This window comes from Opisthocomus hoazin, chromosome 6 (genome assembly GCF_030867145.1).
Source record: "Opisthocomus hoazin isolate bOpiHoa1 chromosome 6, bOpiHoa1.hap1, whole genome shotgun sequence".
Lineage (NCBI taxonomy): Eukaryota > Metazoa > Chordata > Aves > Opisthocomiformes > Opisthocomidae > Opisthocomus > Opisthocomus hoazin.
Genome location: NC_134419.1, coordinates 30,269,803 through 30,289,875, shown reverse-complemented (window position 1 = coordinate 30,289,875; position 20,073 = coordinate 30,269,803). Strand labels below are relative to the sequence as shown.

Sequence of the window (20,073 nt, the reverse complement as noted above, 5' to 3'; positions counted from 1 at the left end):
CATTAAGTGTGAATAAGCGAGGCAATACAACTGCTACAAAGAAGCTGGAATTTCTCAGGCTGCCCAAGACAGTCTCCGCTCTGTCTGGAGTAAAACCCCAGGAGCCAGAAAATCTTATCTCCACTTCTCATTTCGGGAACTCTCTGATGTGACTCATAGCGCTCAATTTCCTCCAAAGAGGCAAAAATACACATTCAATAATCTAACCCAAGGCCAACGATCACTTGCACTGGCAAGGTGTGATGCGGTGCATTGAAATATGAAACAGAACAAAGGAGCAGAGGAAACTGCTCACACCTTGAGTTAAGATAAAAGCAGGCCTGGTCTTAACATCAAGTACTTGGTTGCCTGCAGTTGCAGGTGGAACTGATTCCATGCAGAACTTGATTATTTCCAATTCTAGTATTGGAAATAATGCCAAAGAAGCTCTTGGAGCCTTGCCACCCTTCATGCATATGTAAGAAAGAATAACTGTGTAACCCATGCGTAGACCCAGCACTGTTGACTTTACTGCCCAGGTCTGTTCCATAGTCCCATACTCTCAGCAGGCAAGATGCCTCAAATGTGACACTGATGGGGATGCTGGCTCTGAGGAAGAGAACAGTTACATCTTTTGGCAAATGAGAGGGGTGAGAGGAAGTTTCGGGATTAGGAGATTAATTAGATGGTTGGTTCTGTAAAAGTGGTCATGAGAAATGTTTTTAGTTTTGCAAATTCTTTGCGTATCTTCTGCCTAGCTCTGTTCCCAGAAAACATCGTTTTGACTTATCAGATAGCACATGAAGTATCAGTAGCACTGCAGACCTGACATGACCTTCCATTCTCCATTTGCAGTATTATGAGGGGGAGAATACAAAAAAGGATGAAGAGGGCAGTAGCTTCACTTCCTTACTAATACATTTCACCATTAGTTTATGAACTCCAAGCTTCAGGTCTGTTCTCTTCAGTGCTTAAGTCAATTTCAGGTAAATAATTTTTATACATCAAGCTGTACACAGTATTTAATGTGTTTGAGTCCATAGCTAAAGCAACGTTCAACAATTTTTTAAATCTTTAAATATAGTGCCTTATAACTTCAATATTGTAATTTATCTGTTTTTTCCACAGGTTTTCAGCCTAAACTGCCCACTCCAGGACTCCAGGAGCTGTACTGCTCTAGGAAGAAATGTCTGCTAAGCAAGCTTCAGAGACCAGTACAGATATTTTAGTCCTTAATTTTTTTTTTTACTGGGAAAGAAGCAGTAAACAAACTCTCCAAGCGTTATCTGCAGCAGACTGAGAACCAGAGCACCACATTTAAGAAGGATCTAGAAGATTTGGATTGTGTATTTAAAAGGTGCTCTGGGTGATACTGACATCTGTATTTAAAGCCAAGCCCTAGAGACTGCTGTCACCATCTGATGCCATTTATAAGACCAAGAGGCAGAAAGGTCCATCACCAAAGCTACTGGCATTCTGTGGAATGAGATCTTACCACTTGTTATCTGAAAACTTCAAAGCAGAAGACCAAAGTATAAGGAAGAACTGCACAGCACTGAAGTAAAAACTGACCCATGAACAGGCAGCAAAGGCATATAATTCATACTGCTCATGACTTTTCTCAGTCAGTAGACCATGAGAGAACAGAAGTTCGTGAATTAAGTACTCTTTCAGCAACATTCTAGCTGCTCCATCACAAGTTTGCCACAACCATACCATCCATGAATTATTCCAAGAAAGACATTCATTTCTATCAGCTGGATAAGTAATTGCTTTCTGAGGACAGAGATGTTTAATGTAAGATCATTAGAGGAGGGTACTTCAATTGATGCATACAGTAGTTGATTCAAGACTAAAGAAATTCATCACTAATATTGAAAGCAACTGCATTAATTTGCTTAATTTTATTATTTCCTGGATAAAAAACAGCACCACTAGGCTTTTTAAAGTTCAAGGTAACTTGTGTCAAGATCATTAGGACTTACCTTATTTCCTGGGCCTGAAAACAACACTTTAATTTTCCAGTGAAGATATCACTCTTCTGCCACTTCCAGATATCTTGACTCATCAGGAAGGGTGAGTCTGTCACCTACCCTGGAATCACTGCACTTTCATATTTCTGCCTAAAAAGTAATCCACAAAGTCATTTTTCTGAAACATAAACCATGTACCCTCCTCCACGCCACTGATAACCCTTTACCAAAGGGTTGTCAAGCATTGGAATAGGCTGCCCAAGGAAGTGGCTGAGCCACCATCCCTGAGGGCATTTAAATAAGATATGCAGATGTGGCACTCAGGGACATGGTTTAGTGGTGGACTTGGTGGTGTTAGGTTTGCAGTTGGACTCGATGACCTTAAGGGCCTTCTGTGATTCTGTATTTATCCTTCCTGGTGCATATTGATTGGGTTTTTTCCTCTCATTTATCAATAGGCATTTACTCATCTTTCGTAGTCACACATGATTGCAATCAGTAGCAGAATGTGTTTACTCAGACCACAGAAGTAATAAGCAGCTAAGATTACTTTCATAACGTGTATTGGTTCAGCGGGAAGTGAAGGAATTGTAATTTATCATCTACAAAATAATATTTGGCCTCCATGCAACATTCTTATTTTAAGCAGTTAAGAGTTCAGTTTATTTGTACTACTTCTAAGCAAGAAAATCCCCATGATGTTAGACTGGGTACATAAACTACAAAGGAGAAGAGACTCTACTGGCAAAACAGAACAAAAGATCCAGATCTACACCTACCTGCAGAGAGGTAAATTAGGAGTGCAATTGCTCCATACCCTCTAGAGTCAAAGACAGACAAAGGTTTATCGAAAGGTTAAGTCAAAGGAGATCCATTCTCTCTCTATTAACAAAAACAAGAGCATATACACTTGCTTAGATGCTTCAAGCAATGGCAAAAGAATTCAGAACAAAACTTACAGTATTGTAATTTTTCACCTCTTATTTAGGTTGTGCCATTAGCTACTGAATATACAAAATAAAAGTTAAACCATTAGTTCTATGGGTTTGCCTCTAAAGCAGGACTCGGTTTTCTTCCCCTGAAATAAACAGTGTATATGCCCTTTTAAAGGCCCTTCCCTCGCTTATTAGGGTATGTAATTTAGTAACAGAGTAACAAGGACACATTCCTATGTATACTAAAAACTGCTCCTGGACCTTGGCACTCACTGAATGTCAGTGTTTGGGAAAGCAGCTCTTTATTCTTCTACTCTGCAGGCAACGTCCTTTCTCTTCAAGTAGAATTATTGCTATAGCTAAACCAGTCCACAGACAAACATTATTAGGTCACCACAAGAAATAAAAATAATATATTTTTTTCCTTCCGCCTATATCCAGAATTCTGCAAGTAAGACTTCATACAACTACATTCCCCATCCATCTTTTCTTCTTCATTCTGATTTTTACCTAGCGAACTGCACTCCCAACACCGTGACTAAGGAGGGACACAGTTTCCTCATATCTCTGCTCCATGAATGCAAATGCATCTTGAAGAAAAACAGCTGCAGCTGAAAGGCCCTTATAGTCAGGATGTCATAGATCCCACAGAAATTAACTCTGATCAATTAAACAACTCATTCACACTGTTCATCTCTACAGGCCACAAAGTAACAGCTGGGACTCTGGAATCATCACCTGCACACCGTGCTTTTGTCATGCCCCCAACATATGCTGTAAGGCATGGGCACTAAGGGCAGGGAAGGACGACTGAAGGACAGCAGAGTCCTGAAAAACAAACCCAGCAGACTGGTTTCACTGACCAAGGGGATTCTATGGTGGGAAGCATGTGTTCAGTACTTCGAAGTGGGTTAGACTAGCAATCCTGTGACAGGCAGGGGGCATTAACGGTCATTCGGAAGGAGAGCTAGGAGAATTACACTTCTTAGTAGGGAATTCTAGACAGTCCAAACAGTAGAAATATTCCAAGAAGTCCTCTCCAAAGAAATACCCTCCCAGGTGCCTATTAGAAATTTGTGTTTAAGTCTGGGGAAGAGGAATCAGCTAGGAATGGTCAGAAAGGATGTGATGGACTCTTTGTAAGTATCAGGAAAGTAAAGAAGGTGATCAGAAGCTTTCTGTATATAAAGGGATAAAGTTGGTACAAAAAAAAATAAATGGATACAAACCATCTGTGAGTGAACGTAGACTGGAAATCAGGAGGGATTTTCTAGCCATCAGAGCAATGAGGTTATAAACCAGCCTTATACGAGTAGAAGAACAAAAATCTCGGGTTTCATGTTGATCTTGTTCAATTTCTGAAAAGGATCATATGAGAGCATTATTCATGAAAGCAAAGTATAAAGGACCCAGCAAAGGTCCTTTAGATTCCTGCACGCTGAAAGTTGGTTTGGATTCTCAACCTTCAGTGCACAAATGAAGCCTCTGACTTCCGAACTGACTATATATACACACACAGATCCAACAGAGGTGAATAACAAGACAGATAGCATTATTATCCTGCATTTGTTCTGCCTTCATTGCTAATTTCAGAAGCTGCTAACCAACAGTGGTTGAAGAAAAATTTTCATTCAAAGCCTATTAAAATGAGTGGGCCAAGCAGCAGAGCAGACCTGTGATCTTTGATGGCCACAATAGTCATAATTTACAACAGTGTATTTCATTTGCATCAGTGTATTAGGCATTCTTCTGCTCAACTCAAGGCTGTACTCTCACTCTGGGATAAAAAAACATGCAAGTACAGTTGAAAGTTAACCCTCATTTTATTTTCTCTCTCATTTGAGTCACATGCAATGGAAACTACCCACTTCAAAATTCTTTTCTTAATATTTTCCTGTGATACAACAAAAGGCCAAACATATCCTTATACCATGTGCCCTACTGTCAAAGAGCTCAATAAAAGGAAGAATTTATAAAGCTAGCGTTCAAATTGATTGTTTCCCTTTTCCTGACTCTGGTAACCCGGATTGGCTTAATGGCTTGAGAGAATCCCATGGTGAGCTTCACTGCAGCACAATGTATATTTAACATATTTGGATAGTACTAATACTCCTCTTCTAGTCACTTGCTGTTCAGAGGCTAAATAGCAAAATAAGTATGAGGATGTTTTGACATTAGGATACTCCTGGCTCACAGGTTTTGTGCCTATTCTCAAATAAAATGTTACATTTGATCTTGAACTCCAGTCCAGTTTCCTCGTCTTCAGTTGTCACACAAGTTGAGCAGTATAGTCTGGGCAGCGAAAGCAAACTAGAAATAGAAGGTCTGACACCTGCATCAGTAAACTGATCCTGGATTTTGGCATGATAAGCCAGTCAGAGCTGAACTGTGTTTCTGCAGCCAGACGACTTCTGCTACCTGAACTTGTTCAATTACAACTGGCTTTGCAATCTCCATATACAGCTGCAGTACAACCACACCTTCTCTTCCCCATCCCTCATTTCAATCCAAATTGATGAAACAAGTGACAGTTGTCAATAGTCAACAACAATTTCTCAAAATTCCCCTCAAGGCCAAATTAGCTTTTAACTACAGATCAGAAAATCTCATAAGCCACTACGCACAAGGGTTAACCCATTTGGGCTTCCAGCCCCGGCTTTTTCAGGGATCCTTTCTGTTACCAAGTTACCCAGAAAGGGAAGCCAATGTGTTTTCTTTGTAACCATCAGTTACTGCATACTAAACTTGACCACTTCGTGACTTTAGCTAAAGGCTGTAAAACACAGACTGTAACACAGGGGAAAGGAGTCATTTCAGATACTCAACCTCACTGAATGTTGCAGCGTGAGTCAAAATGTTAATTTAGTCTCAGCTGGACTCCTGACATTCAGCCCAGGAGAGGAGCCGAAATGCTGTACATAGTGCTTTGCCTGAATTTTAAAAGTAGCTTCATGACTCCAGTCTGACTGAAAAATACTGACTACACACAACTGATCTGGAAAAATGGGGGGAGAAGCTATGAACCTTCTATCTGCAAGGAATTTCTTCTGTGAAGATCTAATCTTTGCATGCACGAAGACATTGAAGTGCCAAGTCCATTTACACATTCCTAAACACAATCTCCTAAAGTAAAACAAACAAAACAAAACCCAATAAACTGTTTTTCACTGCTTTTTCAGTAATCTGAGCACTTGAATTTCACAGAATAGCTTACGCTGGAAGGGACCTCAAAAGATCACCTGGTCCAACCTTTTGTGGGAAAGGGAGCCTAGATGAGATGATGTAGCATGATGGCCAATCCCATCTTGAGAACCTCCAGTGATTTTCCCTGCTTTGTACATGCACAGCTTTTTCAGTGATACTTAAGGAAAGGCTAGTAAGAGACTCAGCCTTTCTGCTTTTATGGCAAAGCTTTTAGGAACGCAGTTAGCAGATGGGAGTCCTACAACAGCCTCAGGTATACTCACAGCAAGAAGAGAAGGGAAAGAGACAGGTCAAACATAAGAAAGGGATAACTAGGCAGAATGCTCTGGAAATCCTTAATAAGACAAAAAACCTGCCTTGCTCTGCTAGCACCTATGCCTCAGGAACTCCTAGGGACCAATCACTTCATGGAACTATAGTATCTGTTTTATTGCAGGTATTCTATGCATCCTCTAACTGGACTGCCAATACACAGGAAGAAAATGCAGCTGCATTTACATTACCTACTTGTGCTTTGCTCATAACTCATTTAAGGTACTGATTTGACTACTTTAATTTTTTTTAAGCAAGCCTTTAGCACATTCTTCTGCTGTTGGGTTTGATACTGGCACATAACTGGATTCCTTAAACTATATTCAGAATCCACATTTGCTGAAAAACTAGCATTTAACATACTCATGTAACAATCCATGCCCAGTTTCCATTTATTTCAGAAGAAAACCCTAACCTGAAATGTAGCTTGAGCTACCGAGTGGTATTCTCCTTCTCTGGAGATATTTAAGACCTGCCTGGACAACGTTCTGTGCAGCCTGCTGTAGGTGACCCTGCTTCGGCAGGGGGTTGGACTAGATGACCCACAGAGGTCCCTTCCAACCCCTACCATTCTGTGATTCTGTAGAAGGCTAGAGGACAGCAAGACTTAAGATGAAGTAGCTGTATTTTGATGTGTCAAGCTACTGCTTAACATCTAGTAAACACTCCAGAGCTACTTTTTAAATGGCAGTCACAAGCGGAAACCTCCTCCAAGATGATCTGAAGACTGTTTGTCCACCTCAGTAGCCAAAAACCATGAAACTCCGGGAAACAGATTCAAAAAGAATGCTCAGTATCCATAGACACTTCCTGAACAGAGCAACTTTTCTCAGGGGTGGGGGCACAGAATAGGGAATAAAAACATTTCTAGGAAGTTACTATAAAAAGATACAGATATCACAGCCTTAATACCACCACAAATCCCAGTAGAAATGCAGTTAAGTGTGACAACAAAAATGTATTTGTCCCCCATGAGCAGTTTCTGTCACCCAAATTTTTCACTATACACAGGAACCCTCAGAGTCTCTGTTCTTCTATTTTCATCAAACCTGTAGAAACATAGTAACACTAATATCTCTATCATGATCTCAAATTGAATTGACATTTATTAACACTTTCAACAGTTATTAAAGAGAAAAAGCATAGTCACAGGACCCTCTTCTAAGCGATGCAATAGAGAACACAAGGCTGTTATCTGCTTTATCCCTCTCAAAACACTCAGGAAGTACTTTCAGAAGGTGAAAGTATGACAGATACCAGGAGATCTCATACCTTTATGAAAATGAACTGGGGTAGCTACAATAGCTATACTTAGCTATCGCACCATATCACACAAACCACAGTTTTTGTTGCTTCTTTGTAATCTCTCTGATTGATGGAATACATAGAGAAGTTTGACCAAGTCCAGATGCACTAGCTCAACCAATAACTTGGTTGAGGTATCCCAGATTCAGCCTAACAGCAGCCTAACCACATGTTCTGTTACACCAACAGTTCCGTCCACTCCAACATACATTGCAATATTGGCATAACCCAAGCTAATGTAAGGAGAGGTGAATTTTACAAGGTCTTGTGGATTAAAACAATCTGATGATAGGAAGGGCATAAAAAACAACAGTACAGTTTACAGTCATTTGGATCCAGTCTAAAGTTTGCAAACCATAGTGGAAAACAAGCCCCATGTGTAACACAGAAAAGGAAAAAACGCTGGCAACACTTACCCTTATGATTTGGCTATAACTACTCAAGAAAAATATCCGCTATCCTATCTTAATTATCATCAGTTCACTGTTACTTAATTTGAAGTATTTACACTGCTCTTTCTCAGAACAACAGTTTTTAGGACATCCCTGTGAAGGGACAACATGTCACTTAGACAAATAAACAAAAAAAACCCTTAATTTTTCAGAAAATAGTGCCAAGCTCACTGCCACAGTCACATATGAGTAATCCCATTACAGAAGGAAAGTCCCTTCATGCAGCTTTATTGGAGGCAGACTGTCTCTGGTTTGAGACCCCTGTTGCCCCACGCCATCCTCTTTGTACCCCTGAGGCTCACAAAGTGACGCGCTAACCATTACCGCCAACAGCAGGGGATTTCTGCCTTCAGCCCAAGAGCCAACAGGAAGCTCCTATATCTCAGCATGGCATAGGAAACTACCTTTGGATAAGGTGGGTGCTTGGGAAGACAAAAGCATCGCAGAGAACAGCATCAAGTTCTGCTTTACCCATTACTAAGTCACAGGCTTATCTGCTCAAACCCATGACAGGTCAAGCCAGATGCATGCTCTCCTTGCTGAGGACAAATTCCTTTAAAGTTTAGCTTCTGTCTGAGGTATACCATAAGTATTTCCCTTGCCATCCTTGCCCTTGCTCATCAGCGTTACCCATTGTTTGAGGCTAGTTCCTTCCGCGCATCATAACTGAAATAGGGCAATAAAGTTTTCCATGGCCATGCAAAAGGCTTCTATGCTCAGGGGAATGAAGCATCCTATTCCAGTTAAAAATAAAAAGGCAAGTGTCATTCAAACAAACAAGTTCCATAAAATCTTCTAGATACTAAAGCTTTAAAAAAAGATAAATAAGAGCATCAGATACTATGCTAAATTAGAAGACAAAATAATCAAAAAGTAAGCTATATATACAAAAGCTATCAAACCATAAACAGACCTTTTTGATTGCTTGAAAGAAACTTGAAGGCCTAACGCTACAGTTATGCTACAGGCCTTTACTACTGAACAAAGCAAGCTTGAGCAGCCACCTTAACTCCCCAAGACTCCCTCAGCCTTACAAGCCTAAAGGGCACCTTGCCCAGATGCAGATTTTATCATTTTCCCTGCCTGCCTTGGCAAACCCAGAACAGCTGAGACGGTGGGCTTGGTTTCTACTTCAAGCCCTTCTCACCTCTTTATCCCCTAAGATACAGCTAACAAGAATTTAGCTTACCTTCTGGGGGCTCTGGTCCTTCTCCTGACAGCGATGGTGCTGCTCTGTGCCCAGAAAGGTAACTAGCAATAGTATCTGAAATAACAAAATATTAGGAATTTTTATTAAGGCTTAGGATGGCTAATAAAGTAGTTTAGTAAAGAACTTTAGCTGTGAAGTAGTAAACCACAAAGCAAATTTTAATGCAAACTTTACATTTATGTTGTTAAGCACCTCTAAATGCTGTATTTAGGATGTATTGTCCTCTATTATACTGATGTTTTTAATGCATTATATCTTAGTTTATATAGTACACTGTATTCAAGCACTGTTCTCATATTGTAACACTATTATAGATGGAGAAATTAATGTCAATGATGTTTTACTGTTTGTGTGCATTAATAGAACAGAATAGTTGAAAGTAATCTACAATGTAGCACTTAAAAGATGTGGCTATGCTCAAACTGAGTTATGGAGATCTTCTAAAATGCTTAAAAAAAACTTCTAGTCTTTAAAATATGAGTATTCCTGCTTTCTGGAGTAAGCACTTGACACAAGACGATGCTCTCACTTGAACACTGCAAGGAAATAATTCTTTTTTCTCCAGTAAATATCACAGATTCAGTATTCAGTGAACTGGTGTTACCTCGTTCATCCCAGACACCTGTGCATTCATGACGAATCTGTGTGGAGCTTGCCTAACTCACCAGGAGGCACCCACAAAACCAGGCGAGCAAGAGGTAAACTTCTAGCTCTTATTTAGCACGTGGACAACATAACCTACAGAACGGCAGGGCATCGTGCTGCGCGCTTCTCCCCGCCCGTCCCTCGCAGCCCCTGAGGAGAACGCCCGGGCCACCCGTCCGCTCGCCTCACGATCAAGATGGCGGCGGCTGCCCCGCCCCCGGGCGCCAGCGGCGCCTTCACGCCCGCCGCTCGGCCCCGGGCGCCTCAGGGGCTGGCGGGGTCGTCATGGCGGCGGTGAGGGACGTAGAGATCGACCCCGAGGGCACGTTCAAGTACATCCTAGTGCGGCTGCAGCGCCCGGGAGGCGAAGAGCGGCGGGACATCGTCCGCGGCACCAAGGCGGCCGAGTTCCACAGTGGGTGACGGGCCGGGGCGGGAGCTGGGGGGAAGCGATCGTTAGCGGCCTGGCCCGCCGCTTCCCTGGGGAAGCTGAGGCGGAGGGGAGCCCCGGGCCCGCGGGGGCTGTCGGCGGGCATAGCTCAGAAGCCCCTTTTTGCCCCCCCTCACATGAATATGAAAAGCGGTTCAGTATCTGACAGATGTCATTTCCAAACCTGATAAATCTCATTAGGAGAACGACATGTGTTAACTAAGTAAAAAAAAATTGCAATAGCGAACCTTAATTCCAGTCTTTCTATGTCTGTCAAGAGGAACCTCCCTCTCTTGCAGGTGGAAGAAGGGAACTGGAGAATAATGAGTGGAAAATAGCAGAAGAGTTGTAGAGGATCTGATGTGTAGCATGTATTCTGACGGCTCTAACCATTCTTCTTGCGCAGATCACATATTTGAAAAAGTAAATCCGGAGATGGCAAAGCTGGGATATGAGTGCAAGTGCCTTGGCGGAGGGAAAATTGATCATAATAGCAAAGACAAGAAAATCAGGGTGTTTGGGCTCTCTACAGTAAGTGTGTCTCTTGTGTTCCTTCCAATCCCTTCGTCCCTGGCGTTCTGGGTGTTTTGTTTTTATAGCACGGTGGCTTTTGGCAATTTGAATCACAGCGTAAACACTCATGGAAAACTTGCCTGGCTCACTTGTGAGACAGTTTAGAAAAACACTAATTTTAAGGGCAGGAGACCCAAGCAACAATAATAGATAATGCTGAGTAATACCAACATTAAGTTATAATCAAGACTAAAACCAGAAGTTAGCATCTATTGACTCAGAATCTTTTAGTCTTACTGCTGAAGCAGGAATAGCCCATTTGTAGCCACAGGGCCTTGATCCAGCTGTTGTGTGATCTTTATTTGCCAATAAAAATATTGGTTGGTAGCTAAATTGTGAATGTTGTTCTGTGGATGTGTTGGGTGAGAGGAGTAGGCCCAGTTCAGGTGCGGTGAATTTTTAGTAGGTTAATGTGTAGTTTCACATAAGTGCATTTTCTGGCAATAAACGTAACTCCCAAGAATACAGAAACTAGCATATTTTTAACTGTTACTTGTTCTGTGCAAGTTCAGTTTGTTTATGAAAGACTTTTTAAGTGGTAATGATTTGTTGATTTTAGGGAACATGCTATAGTCTGTTTCTGGTGATGCTCTGATGAAGCATAGCTGCTTCTGTAGTAATACTGTGAGTAAAGATCCTAGGTTTGTAATGTAGACAAGAAGAAAATAGTTCTAGTAAGTTTTGGGTTTTTTTGTAGAAAGTGATGGTTACTTCAAATCTGCTTACCTTCGATGAGCAGTCAAAGTTGGGCCTTGAATGTGTTAAGTATTTTTGAATGTTAGTGCTGCTTTTGTTCTAAGATGACTCTTGCCACCTGGAATCACAAGGGGAAAAGAAAGAGAACTCTCTAGGATTTGTATGGAGTGGGAAGGCAGTATATAATGCTTATTCTGCTAAATTCTTGTGATTGTAAGTCCTCATCACAACTGCATCTTTAGATGAGACTTGACACCTGTATTATTAATTCAGCTGCCAATTTAGTGTTAGAGGCAGTGGTCAACTCCTGCTCTTGTAATGCAATGTCTGTGGAAAATACCCCTTTTCTCTCTTTTGGTACCTTGATGCTTACAGATGAGCACCAGGTAAAAGCAGTTTTATTACCATGAGGGCTTCTGTCAGGCAGAGACCTTGGAGGTTCAGAAGACCTCAGCAGCAGGTCAGATATTAGTATATTAAAGACATAGGTTTAATGCTTCTCTTTGAGACTTGTTGTCAGACTCTGAAACAGAACTACCTTGGTGCTTTATGAAAACCAGAGAAATAGCCATTCACTTCTTTTGAGGTAGATGCTGTGCTATTATTTGCAAAGCAGGATGAGGTCTTCAAAGTGATTACAAAGGCAAGAGAGATCTGTAGGTCTGCTGCTTTACAACTGACAGTATAAACCTGCAGTATGTCTTACATAACTGTATTATCTGGTATTTTTGAAACGTTTATATTTTATAATGCATCAGTAATTTTGACCTGTGCAGTTTAAATGCTGGTTTACTTAAGCTGTGCCTCTTGAGGCAGAGTCAATGATGAATAAGAGTACATGTTTTTTTGATAATGCAGTCTTGAGCTCTTTTTTCAATCTTCCAAATTCTTTTTCCAGTATTTCATGTGAAACTTAAAGTAACCTGTAAATCACAGGTTTTAATCAGTAGACTGCTCTGTTTTGCAGTAAAGGCTTTTTGACAGGAAAAAACTTACTTGTGGTTCTGAAATAAGAAATGAAGATAACTCCAGTCATATAAGACATGGAAAAGCACCTTCTACCAAAAATTTCTTAAATTTCAGTGAAAGAGTAACACTGAACTGTGATCTAAATGAGGGTTAAAAATCACCTGGGTCATCTGACCTTGCCTTAGCTTGGAGTTGCAGTGGCTGAAGAACACAGATATTTAAAATTATGCCATTACCAGCCAAGGCAAGATTGCAGATTTCTTTAGTGGCTAGAAGAGTACTCGAATGTTCACAGATGGTGGCTCATTCCTTTTTGCTTCAGCTGAGCCATATCAGATGTTTGTATGCTCATACATTAAAGTGGGTCAATGCAATCTCTGTGGTTTAAAAGAACATTCAATAAATATGGTGGCTGAGGGGTTAGGAACATTTTAAAACAAGCTTTCTGCTGGAGAAATCATGATGTGAAAAAAGGCATCCTCTGTTACTTGAGACTGCTTGGCCCCATCTCATTTATTTTCTACAACTCAGGTTGGCGGGGAATTGGAGAGGACAATAGAAAAATAAAACATGATACTGCAAAAATAACTCTTAGAACCTGTATTTGATTTGTATGTGAACTACTTAAAAGTATCAAATCATAACTGGATAATTCGTATTGACAAGAACGGAATAGTTCTGTGGACTTACTTTCTGTACATGTCTAATAAGCATTTGTTCTTCCTTGCAGGGCTATGGAAAAGCAGATCATTCAGTGACTGTAGAGATACTGAAAAAAGTGTATACAGATTATGAAATTACATGGTCAGATGACAAGAAATAAATTGGCTACTTATGAACACAACAAGCAATTCAAAACTGGTAACTCTGTGAGCTGTACTTTGATGAATAAAATTGAATGTGTCTTCTGTTATGTTACCATAAATCTGGAGTAACTGGATTCTGCTGTAATTTATAATATGGCTAGTAATCCCCAGATATTTCAGATTATTCCTTTGTGCAGAATCTGCAGTTTTAAGCCTTTTTCCTCTCCATTTGCAATGCCATCTAATTAAACACTCCCACATCATTTTACCTCCAGTTTATTTTCATCCAATCCTGTCTCACTGATACATTGTAGGATACATCAGGATTTTGCCATCAGCTTAAATACCACAGGACCAAATAATGGTCCCTAGTCTTTGACCGCAGTGTTTTCAATTTCCTTTATTTTCTATTGCTCTGTAAGCTTTTCAGCTTTCTTACCCACATTTACAAAAATCAGTGGGAGGGGGAGGGTTGACTGTTACAGTTCTTCAATTATCTAAATCTTCAATTTACTCCATGGTTTTGGAAATTCAGTATTTGCGTTCCACACAAGTAATGATGATCTTTTGTGTTCCTGTAAGATTCTTCCCTACAGCAGACTGATGGCAATATTGAATTCTGACAATACTTGTTTAATTCTGATTCCCCTGTACTCCTTTTATTCCTCATGAGTATAATGATGCTTTTTTCTTTTTTTATAGCAATAATTATCTTATAGTTAACTACCTCCCAGCCAGACCCAGTACACCTAGGCAGTGTCTGAATTAACTTACAGTACCTGCTTCCTCCTGTTGTGGCAGGATGTTGCCCTTCATTTGTTGAGAAGTTACTTGCTACAATTTTCACTTGTTTCCTGCCAGTCTTCCTTTAATGTGGTTGTGGATTTCCAGGCAGTAGCTTTTGTTCTTACACTTACATTGTTGACTTGCAGTCTTCAAGAGGTATTTGTATATAAATCCTGGTTCTCCTCCTTGTTGTGGTTCCTGCTGCACTTATCTACCGGTATCTGGTGGTATAGAGTAGCTTTTTCTTTTCCATGTGCATGTGACTCTTAAAACTGAGAGGATTTAGTCCAGTTTCTATCACAAAAAATCCTGCTGTTACTGCCTTATTACAATAATTATCCATCTTATGTCATTCTTCTTTATCTTTGGGCAGAGAGGAATTTCCTGTTTTCATCCTCAAACCTTTCAGTCCTTTCCTTGTATCTCCATCCCAGTAACCACCTGGGAGCAGGATCTCTTGAACCTGGTGCCGCAGGTCTCTTGGTTGGTACCTGCTCCCTGCCACAGGCAGCCTGGACTGTCCCCTCCAGGGCCTCTGTGTGCTTTTGCATCTGCTGTTTGTGGTCGTCTTTACCCTCTTGTGCAATAGTTGTCTGGCTGCACCACTTCAAATGCCATAATAACACTGATTGCAGGTTTGATTTTTCTGAACAAGAGTTTGATTTCAGAACATCACTAAATGCCTGTGTACCTAATAACCAAGAACAGTATGCAAACTGGGCACCTCCTACTTCAATTTTCCTCATGGGTTTTTTTCCCCTAAGCTTTAGTAAAATAACTGTAATGGATGCCATTTAATTGGTGCCAGTATACAAATCTGATTTTTTAATAGCCTCATTTCCCAAAACTAGCAAATAGTCTTCAAAGGGAAGTCATCAGTTAAGCATAGCGCCTGTTAAAACAAACAAGCTTTTTAATTTAGTTTCCTGAGATGTTTTATGACTGATTTTAATGTTACTCTCCACAATACTTACGGGAAAGACATAATTCAGACCGGATTTCTTATTGTGATGACTCTTTCAAAAAGCAAGGGGATGGGGCAGGGGGAGAAAATGCGTGATGATTTGGAATGAGCTAATAAATTGAGTTACCAGCTGATCTCTACCTGTGTTTCTTAATACAAGAAACAGGGCCTGATGTAAGGGTTTATTGTGTCATCAAAAAAATACTTTGAGGGTCCTCCCAATTCTCTTCTAGTGCAGTATCACTTGGGGAAATGTTAATTTCCTTAGCTGCTAACTAATCTGTACAAGTATTACAAGCGAGTGAAAGATTTTTATTCCAGATCCTGAATAGAAGCAGGGAAGTGGTCACTAGGGTGGTGATGGTTTGGCAAGTAGAGGAAGCATTAATGTTGTAGATAGGAAAACCAGTATTTGATGTTGAAACATCAACAGAACAACGAGCCTGCAAAACTAAGTGTTGAATGCTGCTTCCTCTCGGTGTGTATCTGCTGACTTTTAAGAACAGAATAGCACTCATTTGGAATTATGGAAATCACAATGCTAATTTTGCTGACTTCACCTGAGAAAAACATCCTTATTAATTCTCATCTGTAATTCTGAAATGGGAACTTAGGAAACCCCACACAGTATAACTGTTTTGCAGGTGTGCAGTCACTGTGATTGTGGCTCTAGCAGTCTTCATTTGAAAGTCCTAAAAAATCTGGTTTTGTATTTGCATGAAAACAGAGCTGTGTTTGAGCAATCCAAGAATAAAATGAGGATACTGAGTAAAGGAGTGGCCTATTAAATGCAAGACAGTGAGTTTGATCGTGGAATATTTTCAAGAGGAAGCATTATGGTAGAAGATTGTAAGTACCACCCTTTAAAATCAAAACATACATGAGATTCTTGTTCTTAGCCATATTCATTCTCATAGTGGTCAATAGCTCTTATTACTTGAGGTACCATTCTCTGAAATAGAACTAGACCTAGCAGGTGTAGAACAAGCTACTCAGTCACTATGTGCAAGACACAATTTGTCTTATGACTGAGGTTTGAAAAATAGCAAGCGGCAGTCACTTTGTTTCCAGCTTCCCAGTTTTGACAAAAAAAGAACTGTTAACAGTACTTTATTAATCTGCCAAAGTGAAAACTTCCTTTTGTTCCTCAATCTGTAGTCAGCACATGGCTATCATCACTAAGTTTGATGCAGAAAAATTCCAAAGCGCAATCACAGCCATGGCACAACTGACTGCTTTTTCCCCCCACCCACCCCCCCTCCTTTAAGAGAGCAACTTCAGGAGTTTCCAAAGTATCCCTTTAAATTAGTCTACTTAGAATTGTGTTTGAAAAAACAGTAGTTGTTAAGGCTCTCCTGTAAAGTACAGGAAATCCTCTATGACTCTATCTTAATAGCAACATGGTCAAAATAGGAATCTTGTAGTTGACTTTCATAGCCTTCAATGACGGGAACTTTACGCAATAATTAAAGTGATTTAGATCACTTTTAGGTTCCCTGCTGTAATAAGCTTCTTTCCATCCCCTCAGCCTATTAACCTTTCTCCCCTACACTGTGTATCCTTGCATCCAGTTTACTGCAGCAGTTGACTGTCTCTAAGTTTATATTTCTGCAAGGGCACCCAGTAAAGTGCTGCAGGACGATAAGCAGTAGCTTTGACGTACCTGATAGAATTGAGCTTTTTGTTCAGTTTTAGTTATGACAAAACAGGCAATGGATTCTTTTGTGTGAATTGTTGGTGATGCCAAGCACTCAGGACCAGTTCTTTGGGTTTGTTTGCATTTTTGGTAAGATAATTTCTTCAGCAACATCACTGTCTTCACCCTAGGACACAGAAGTGACTTGTACACAGGCTTTTCTGAATGTTTGCTGCCCTGCCAAACTGCTGTAAAGACTGAGGAGGTGTGAGAGTGTTCGGTAGTACCCCCAGCAAGTTCTGAATAATGGGTCATAGTGTATAGGCAGTTAATTTCTGGAAAAATCTTATAAAAAAAAAAAAAAAACAACCCACAAAAACCCAACAAAACAGAAGAGCACTCCAATTGGCAATCTGTTGTAGCAGAGCAGTTTATCTCCTTTCCCAGTTGTCCCCTAAAGCTCAGTTCTGTCATCCTCTGGTTTCCTGGATGTCATTTGTAGGTTTATTTGTTGGTGGTTTTAAGGACCTTCTCTTGTGTAGCATCTTCTTTCAACTCAAGCTTTTGAAACAGAAATCAGTTTTATTAATTTCTAAAACCAGTATTACTAGCTGAAATTTTCTTAGAGTGACACATAAAAATCTGAATGTGAAAATTCACAGACCGCACCAGTATATATTCCCCGGTGCTGTTTTTCAGAGGCTTGACTAAAGTCGCGTGTGCATTGCATCCAGAACCATCACAGGGATTTGTGAGGTTGCTAGCAGAGCAGCGCCCAAGCCATGGGTGCGATCGCATCCCCCTCTGGTGGCACAGCAGCAGAGCACACAGGTACGCAGCCGATCCGGGAACAGTGAGCTGCAGTTCTGGCACTGCTAAAGAATGAGAGAGGAGGAGTGGGGACAGTGACTTGCTTCATTTTTAAATACATATAAATGACAATTAATTGGCATAACTAGATGCTGGTTTAAGCAGAATTCCAATTTTCTGCGCAAAACCAGAATCCGAAGAGTCCTTCACTTCATCAGAGATCAGAATTTGTCAAACATTTCAATAACTAGTAAAGGCCATCATTAATTTGTCAACCCACAATAACTCAACAGAGGAAAAAGCAGAGAGACACAAGGATTAAAACATTTTGTATTTAAGATATTTTTGAAGGACCAGTGGTTGAATTTTAACTGGAATCTTTAAAGGCAATTTCCATAATACATCGCTGCAGTCCCTTATCGATTGTTTTAACGATGCTGCTCCTAAACACATTCTTCTCCTCAATGAATTTCTCAAAGAGGTAGATACCACCGCCAACCCCAAAATAAAGCACTTTGCTTGCCAAATACACACGGCCGTTTTTATCCAGGAGCTGAGCCAGTGTATCGTGCAAAGCACTGTAGTAGTCAGGATTATAGATGGTCTCGGATGTGAGAATTATATCGTACTTCAAAAAGGGTTCGTTGCTGCTTAACAGGAGCTCACTGACTTTAGACCATTCTCCAGAAAAAAATCTGCATTTGGTGAGCGCATCAGGTGAGCACTCTGCTTTCTTGGGCCTCTTCAAAGGAGGCTTGCTAGTTTTTCTGTGGTCTCCACTGCCCATCCTACTGCCTTCATTTATACAGTTAGCCACCACATTGGGCAAGGTTATTTCATCAATCACTGTGCTGTTGTAGTCCTGAAAATGGACTTTTTCAGCTTTTCCCCTTAACGCAACTATTCCCAGCAGTCCAGCCCCGCAGCCAAGATCCAATACTGTCTTGTTGGCAAAGTGTATTTCAGCCTCGGAGAAGTAATCTATGAGATCAAAGGTGCACTCCCAGATTTTCAGTCCTCCCTCGTAGACTCCTGGGATGAGATCGGAGCGAGAAGAAACACTTTTAGACACAATGCCTTCGGCATCGGCACCATGCACGCACATCATTTCCACTACGGACATATTTACGTAATACAGGCCTGATAATGTTTCCAGGACTTTATTTTCCAATACTTTGTTGAGATCTTCAGGTATCTTGTGCTCCTTGGCAGCTTTAAAGCAGAACTTTTTCTCTGGTGGTGTCTCGTCTCGTCCCTCACCAGCACCCAGCCTTGGGCTGGAGTCCGCTACGGTCCCAGCAGTTTGCTTGCTCTTTTCTGTGGATTCCTGCTTGCGTTTCGGAGTGCACCGCTGCGCGTCCACCTCGTCGGGAGTGGCTGCTTCGCTGTGCTCAATTTCATCAATGGAAAAATTAAATCGAAAAGCCATTTTCAGGAATAAGAGTTAAAAAAAGCTTAATTATTACAGCCAGAAACACTCATCTAAGAGCAATACTGATACAAGGATGGTTTTTTGTTTTCCTTGTTTTTTTTTTTTTATAGAGGATGTTTTTATGCAGTTATCGCCATGGGGAAGAGTGCTCTGCAGGTACAGTAGCAGATGTTTTGCCAGCGCGATGGGTGGATTACTTCTGGAAAGAAATTAAATAGTTTTACCTATCATTAACTGCCAAATATTAATTACTTCTGGAAAGAAAGTAAATAGTTTTACCTATCATTAACTGCCAAATATTAGCACAAACAAACCGCCTAATTGTAGCATCCAAATTTCCATTAAAAAAAAGAATTTCTCGGCGTTTAAACTTCTGAAAAGACAGCATTACAAGTGACCGTAACGCAGGAATAAGCGGAGAAATTAGGGTAGCTGCTTATTCTGCTAAAACTCGGTTTTCAGGTTTAGCTGTCTGAGGGGAAAAAACCATGCAATGCTATACAAAGCGTTGTTTTTCTGTTAAAATACTTAAAATACTGTTAAAAATTTCTCCTGCAGCTGCCCAGCGGCATTTTCCTTATTCCGATTTAGTTACTACCCCAACACTTCTCTGCGTGGGGGGTTTTCCCCCCATTTTAATAACTTTATCCCCCACCAACGCGAAATCGTACGTTCAGGCAACGCGACGTCAACGCGCCGCCTGGAGCACGCAGGCTGGAGAAGCGGCCCCCGATCCCGGTTTACCCACCCCGCTGCGCCCGTATCGCTCCCCGGTCGCCATCGCCCTCCGCCTCTTCCCGCGTGGAGCGGCTTCCCCTTCCTACAGCGCATGCGGCCCCGCCCCCTTTTTCACCCCTGGCGCGGAGGCTGCTGGGATAGCGGGGGGCAACTTTTCCCGCCGTTGCCCGGCCGTGAGGTGAGCGGAGCTGCTGCCATGTCCCAAACAGACCCCGAGC

General features: G+C 41.1%; 2 protein-coding genes and 1 long non-coding RNA gene across 5 annotated transcripts; 1 reads left to right on the top strand and 2 right to left on the bottom strand.

The window, feature by feature from the left end:
• Window positions 1–4,132: 4,132 nt before the first annotated feature.
• Window positions 4,133–10,194, bottom strand: LOC142361577 (uncharacterized). The gene is made up of 3 exons (XR_012764202.1): window positions 9,975–10,194; window positions 9,350–9,424; window positions 4,133–4,245 (listed from the first exon to the last, which is right to left on the bottom strand). It is a non-coding gene; the product is annotated as an uncharacterized LOC142361577 (long non-coding RNA).
• A 13-nt stretch (window positions 10,195–10,207) lies between these two features.
• Window positions 10,208–13,757, top strand: LOC104333748 (14 kDa phosphohistidine phosphatase). Its single transcript, XM_075422474.1, has 3 exons — window positions 10,208–10,430; window positions 10,852–10,976; window positions 13,414–13,757. The coding sequence occupies exons 1-3, from the start codon at window positions 10,301–10,303 to the stop codon at window positions 13,504–13,506; spliced, it is 348 nt and encodes a 115-aa protein (XP_075278589.1). The 5' UTR covers window positions 10,208–10,300; the 3' UTR covers window positions 13,507–13,757.
• Window positions 13,758–17,995: 4,238 nt separating this feature from the next.
• Window positions 17,996–19,940, bottom strand: METTL18 (methyltransferase 18, RPL3 N3(tau)-histidine). 3 transcript variants are annotated; one of them, XM_075422473.1, is made up of 3 exons: window positions 19,866–19,940; window positions 18,826–19,316; window positions 17,996–18,717 (listed from the first exon to the last, which is right to left on the bottom strand). In XM_075422473.1, exons 2-3 carry the CDS (start codon window positions 19,112–19,114, stop codon window positions 18,053–18,055), a joined length of 954 nt encoding a protein of 317 aa, XP_075278588.1. In that variant the 5' UTR covers window positions 19,115–19,316; window positions 19,866–19,940; the 3' UTR covers window positions 17,996–18,052. The 3 variants fall into 3 exon arrangements, with proteins under 3 accessions (XP_075278588.1, XP_075278587.1, XP_009937552.2); XM_075422472.1 differs by having other exon boundaries at window positions 17,996–19,316; XM_009939250.2 differs by having other exon boundaries at window positions 17,996–19,313; window positions 19,866–19,919.
• Window positions 19,941–20,073: the final 133 nt, after the last annotated feature.

What these genes read in the sequence shown, in the direction of transcription:
- LOC104333748 (XM_075422474.1), top strand. Translation starts at nt 10,301, where the DNA reads ATGGCGGCGGTGAGGGACGTAGAGATCGACCCCGAGGGCACGTTCAAG. An exon ending in CAAGGCGGCCGAGTTCCACA is followed by an intron (nt 10,431 to 10,851) that starts GTGGGTGACGGG and finishes CTTCTTGCGCAG; the next exon opens with ATCACATATTTGAAAAAGTA. An exon ending in GGGTGTTTGGGCTCTCTACA is followed by an intron (nt 10,977 to 13,413) that starts GTAAGTGTGTCT and finishes TCTTCCTTGCAG; the next exon opens with GGCTATGGAAAAGCAGATCA.
- METTL18 (XM_075422472.1), bottom strand. Translation starts at nt 19,114, where the DNA reads ATGGCTTTTCGATTTAATTTTTCCATTGATGAAATTGAGCACAGCGAA.